This window comes from Musca autumnalis, unplaced genomic scaffold (assembly GCF_047663935.1).
Source record: "Musca autumnalis isolate F117 unplaced genomic scaffold, ASM4766393v1 scaffold_1, whole genome shotgun sequence".
Classification (NCBI taxonomy): Eukaryota; Metazoa; Arthropoda; class Insecta; order Diptera; family Muscidae; genus Musca; species Musca autumnalis.
The window spans coordinates 281,247,478-281,253,534 of NW_027411644.1; the positions used below are offsets into that span (position 1 = coordinate 281,247,478).

General features: G+C 35.4%; 1 protein-coding gene across 1 annotated transcript; it reads right to left on the reverse strand.

The window, feature by feature from the left end:
- Positions 1-3,071: 3,071 nt before the first annotated feature.
- LOC141392007 (phenoloxidase-activating factor 2-like) lies at positions 3,072-3,983 on the reverse strand. Its single transcript, XM_073964873.1, has one exon. The coding sequence runs from the start codon at positions 3,981-3,983 to the stop codon at positions 3,072-3,074; it is 912 nt and encodes a 303-aa protein (XP_073820974.1).
- Positions 3,984-6,057: the final 2,074 nt, after the last annotated feature.

Sequence of the window (6,057 nt, forward strand, 5' to 3'; positions counted from 1 at the left end):
AAAATAACTTTTTGGTATACAGACTTTCCGGCAGGCATTTGATTTTCGTTTCTAAATGTGTACGCGAATTTGAAACGATGGACAAGAAATGTAAATGCAATGAAAGAGAAGACAAAATTTGCTATGATTTGAATGTATACTAGTCGTTAAACCGTTTACTTTTCATTCATATTCTGCAGTTTTTCTAAAAATGTTTGGGTTTTTAATAAATTTTTAAATTTTGTATTTTTCCTGTCATACTTAATTTATTTCGATAAATTCTCTCATTTGTTAGAGATGGGACATATTTTCTCGTCGTTCTGAGAATAATTTAAATTGAACAATGTACACAAATCGTTGTTCGTTCTCAATATTTTGTATGGGAAATGAAGTAATTACATCGTAATTTGGGGTCGAACAACGAATAGAGAGCAAAACACCGTCAGTCTGAACAAGGCTTAGGTGGGTAAAAAATTTCTACAACAAATGTCGGCAGAGCCGACTGATACTTTTTTACTTGTTCCTAGGTGAATTCGTACAGATTTCGGAGAGAATGTCGGAAGTAAATTTCCATTCGAATATGTTAATGTTTTTCTTCCAATTTGGTAGGAATTCGTATCGATATGTCGGAAACAAATTTTTACGAAAATTCGGAAAACAACTCATATTTTCATACGACATTATTACGATATCGTTCAGAAATCTGCACTAAAATTCGGAGGAAAAAATTCGCATTCCGAATTTCCCAAGGATTTTCTTCCTATTTCGTTCCGAATTCTCACCGAAATCGATCCGATTTCGCTCCGATATTTCGTTCCGAAATTATGTCAACCACTTCCTGCAACTTTCGTTAAGATATCGTTACGATTTCGGATCAGATATCGGACGTAAAGTCCGAATTTTGTTCCGATTTCTTTACTATGTCGGTATGATTGGTTTGCTGGGTTGTTAAGCAATCACATGTGTGTGTTTGTGACTGAGTGTGTCATTGACCATAACGCACAGCAAACCAATTTTTGGTATATCCCTTATAAAACGGTCCAGCCCGATTTCAGGTATTTTGTTTATTCACATTTTCAGACTGATTTAACTATAATTTGGCAAGGGTTCAATAGGCCACGAAACTTATCCATCAAAAATTATGTTTGGGTATAGCTCCTATATAACGGTACCGCCGATTTCAAATATTTTCACGTTTTTATACCCTCAGCCTCTAGGCTAAAGAGGGTATATACACTTTGATACGACCAAAAATGTGCCACCCTAAGTATGTTTGTACGATATCCGTTTCAGCCAATTTTGAGTCGATCTAGCAATGTCCGTCCGCCTGTTTGTCTGTCTGCCTGTCTGGTTGGTGCGCACGATTCGGTTCAAATTTTGGGTATCGAAATATTTTGTCCAGATTTGATTTATGTTCGAAGATGGGCCATATCGGTATACTCCTTCAGGTAACTCCCCAACAAAAGTTGAAAAATGTTCGGAAAAATTGTCCCCACGATAACTCTTGAAGGAAGTAACCGAATTAGTCCATACTTTGCACATCGTGACATTTCTACCAGACATAGATGAGGTTCCAATATGGACCCTGTTGGTCCACTCTTTCGGGTACCTGCCACACAAAATTTCGAAATAGTTCAGTTTAGGACCTGCCATCGAATCGCTTTGATATTTGTTGTAACAACTTGTAGTCACTGACATGGACTTGTCCCCGAAAATGAATACACCGCCAAGGAAAAGAATACACAGTCAAAATTGCGATTTTTAACAAAAATGTGCCGTTTATTGACCATTAATCGGTCAACAAAATTTAAAGGAAAATTCTCTTATTTGAATACAAAATTTTGATGTATTCAATAAACTCGCAAAAATATGTGAAGACTGAACAGCAAATTTCTGTAATTTTGTGTGGATTTTGCGGTACGTTCCACAGGAACCAATACCAAAAATTCTATGTAAAAATATTTCGCAAGACCTGGCGAAGACTAAATACCAAATATCAGCCAAATTGTTTGTTTAATGTGGCTAAAGCCTTGAAAATACCGAAAATCGGGTCATACCATTATATTGGAGCTATATCAAAACGTGGACCTATGTATATAATTTTTATCGGAAAAGGGTTTTGTAAAGTGAAAACCCCACATCTCAAAAGTCAACCAATTTGGTTTAGCTAAAATATTCAAAATACCGAAACATTAAGAAGTACCGTTGCATGGGCACTATCCCAAAACTTGGACCGACCTTCCCAATTTTTTGCTCTCGACATTGTCAGTGAATTATAAGTATTTATACCAAAATTCATCTGACAACGCCTCCTTCTCCTTTTATATTTGGCCACCGTTTATTTGAGGTTATGTGCCATTATCTCGGGAACTATGGACTTGGAACATCCTGTTACAAAAAATTGCATAGCGATTTGTGTGGGAGGTACCTGAAGAAGTGGACCGATATAATCCATATTCGAACCTGATGTATGCCTAGAGGTAGTATTACCATATGCAAAGTTTGGTTCAATTTGGTTGAACCGAATCGATTGATCCGTTCGAGAGTTATTGTGCGCACCAGCCAGCCAGACAGACGGACATTGCTAGATCTATTCAAAATTGTCTGAAACGGATATCGTACAAACATACTTGGGGTCTAAAACCATTATTTCGATGAGACGTCGTATCAAAGTGTAAATACCCTCTTTAGCCTAAAGGCTGAGGGTAAAAAATTCAATAAAATTGAATGCACGATATCTCTTGAACGGGGCAACCAATTTGGTCCAAACTTTGTATCTAATAATATTTTGTCCAAATCTAGTTTAACCATATCGGTCCACTCCTAAGGGTACCTCCCCCACAAAAGTTCAACAGCAGTGTCTAAATGTAGTTTAGGGTCCGTTCGAAGATCCTTCGAACTTCCCAGGTGTAAGCACCTTCCATTTAAAGTTGCTGCAAGAGCACCGTGTCCGTAGATTAAAATTTAAATTCACATAAGTTGAGGGTATTTCTCTGTCATCAAAGCCAATTGATACTTGTTTACCTGTTTATTTCTAAATAGCAAAAATGTTATTGACAATATACATACATAAAATTATATAAAAGTATTTCTTATTCATGTAAATAGGTTGAAATTTCCAAACCATTTTCCTTCATCTGTGAATCAATCCATTCCCGTAGATAAGCAACATTGGTATAACCACCAGGAATACCGGAAAAACAAGTACGACCAAATGATGTTATACCAATTTGATGATATATTTCTTCATCCTCCTTAATGCGACTAACGAGAGGTCCACCACCATCTCCGAGACATGTGTCTATACCATTAAGACCATTAAGTCCGACAGCACACATAGCGGTCCTATGCAACTGAGTATTCAACTCTCTTTCACAAATCTCCATATTTAAGGTGGTCAAAGTGACTCGTTTCATTCGTTCACTTGTATGAATATATTCACCAAATAATAATTTTCTTCCCCAACCGGTGGCATATGAAATTGTACCATTTGGCGTTTCATAGTTTGCTGGAGGCAAGCAAATTGTATTGATATGATCTGCCACTATGAATGGTTCATTGACTATAACCAAAGCTATGTCATACGAGTATTGTCTTGGATCCTCTGCGGGATGAGTTATTGTCTTCTCAATTGATCTCTCTTGATAAGGATAGCGTTCATTGTTGTCTTCACGATCCCAAATACCGGCACGTAATTTTATTAATTCTTTATGAGGTTGCCGGAGAAAACATTGAGCTGCGCTTAGCACAACTTTGGGATGTATAAGTGAACCGACACAAAACACTTTATTGTCTTTGGAAATATCTATGGTCCAGGGAAATTCTCCAAAATTACTTTCGCCAATCAGAGGAGCAGTAGGGTTAGATATTAAACCTTCCTTATTACGTTGACCACATTTAAAGATTTTCGTTTCATTAACTTGAGTAGGGTTACAGCTTACAGCCAGCCATAGAAAGCATATTAAAAATAAAAGCCGATTTTTGGGTGTTTTAAATTCCGCCATATTCTTTAAAAGATAGTAACGTACACTTCCACAAATTCCGTACTAATGAAACATTTTTTGTCTTTGTTGAATGTTTTTATTTGTCGAAACTTTTGTGTTTTTTTTTCATACCAAGAAGAGAATTAAGTGATAAAATGCGAAAATTTATTCATGTTTTGATTAAACTCATTTTATGAGTTTAAACACTCACCGAACTCAAAACAATATTTTCAAGTTTGTGTTACGTTTTACACTGGAAGAAGATATTCATAACCAGAAATGTTTTTTAAAAGCAACTTCTAACGAATAGACTTCTCTCATATGAAGCTAAATGATGTGCGCCCCCCCCTTTTTATCGACGAGTCCTAACGGTGTGACGAGCTTAGGTGAGGGGTTTTAGCCGCAGCTGTATCATTTGATTAAGATTTGTATGTGTTGACCAATGTATTCAACTTTTTGGATGTTTGTTGTTGGGCTTTTTATGGTCAGTTGATAATTTTATGAAAATAAAAACAAGTTTTATTCTATTTTTTACTCGACGTTTCATTGGCTTTTTTTCAGCTTTTTCAAGGGTGGTACCTATTTTATTTGGAGAAATCTAGTAACAAGTGATTGAGAAAATAATAAAGTTTACATTTTTTAAATGTTTTTTTATACGATATTGCACAAATTTAATTTACATTATTTAGATCATATTATCTTTTTGTTTACTTAAATATTAAAAAACGGGACTTGGCGCAAATAAATTAATAGGTCTGTACGATAACATCGCAAGCAAAAAGTACTTGCAAGTACTCAGTAAGTTCTCAGTAGCTTCTCTCCACTTATTTACTCTCTCGAAGCTAAAAATTTGCAGAACGTTATCGAACAACAATTTGCAAAAACTTGCAAGAAGTTAGCTGATTTGACAAACAAGAAGTTTGGCGGATGTGATTTGATTTAACAATCGAAGATTGTTTACGAAAATTGTTTGATTATCCATTGCCACAAAAATAATTCTCTTTCCATATCATAAATTAACGGCTGGCCGTCCAAATAGTGTTCCTCCTACTCCATGGATACAAAATAAGTTATTTTACAAAATATGTCGTTTTCCAAAATTTATTTAGTCATTTCATCTCTTTTTTATCTTGTAATTATTTTAAATACAAATGTTTGTTTATGTTTTTTTTCAAGAATGGCAAAGTCCGCCACAAAACATTCGAATTCAAATCAGCTAATCAAACTTGCATATTCTTACAAGGAAAATGTTGCTTTCAAAAACTTGTAAGTTCTCAGTAACAGAAGTCTCCAAAACTCTCCAAAATTCTCTCACAAATCTCTCCAAATTCGCTCTCTTTTACTTCACAAGTTTGTTATCGAACAACATTTTGTAAAAGTTTTTACAAATTTGTATAAACTTTTGGGTTATCGTACAGACCTAATATAAAAAATAATTGCACCAATAACACTGTGCAACATTTTTAACGTAATTTTGTGCAAACAACTTCTAATACGGTTTTTATGAAAGTACAGACCCAATAGACAAAAACCCTCTTTGGGTTTTGTTTTGTTAGATCGGGTTCGGATTTTATGGTCCCATCTAAACATGATTAAATATCGACTTTTTAAAGCAAATCGGGGCTATATCTTTAAAACCAATACGAATCTTTCCATGACATCCACAGCAAACTTGTAGATTAGTGTTGGGCAATCTCGTTCATTAAGCGGATCGATCTTTTTCATTCCGTTCACCAAAAAGATCCGGATCTTTCACTTCGTTCGTTGGCTCTTTTTCGTTCAACAATACATTTGACTGTGTTATTTTCTTTTGAAGTCGTTCGTTCTCTGCTGCATATGACTACGTCGTTCTTTTCACCGAATCGTTCTTTTGAAAATGTTCGTTCACGAATGACACATTGTGTGCTAATGGGGGTGGTTTTGTTTCTGGATTTGATATGAAAGAACCAGATGAACGAATGATGCAAAAGAAAGATATGACCGAGATGTGCTGTTACTGAGCGAGAGTAGCTCTCTGAATCATTGTTTGTTTTGTGTGGACATTTGTGCTGCTTGACTGCAAAACCAATGCATTTGTTTTTTTGCTTGCTTGTGT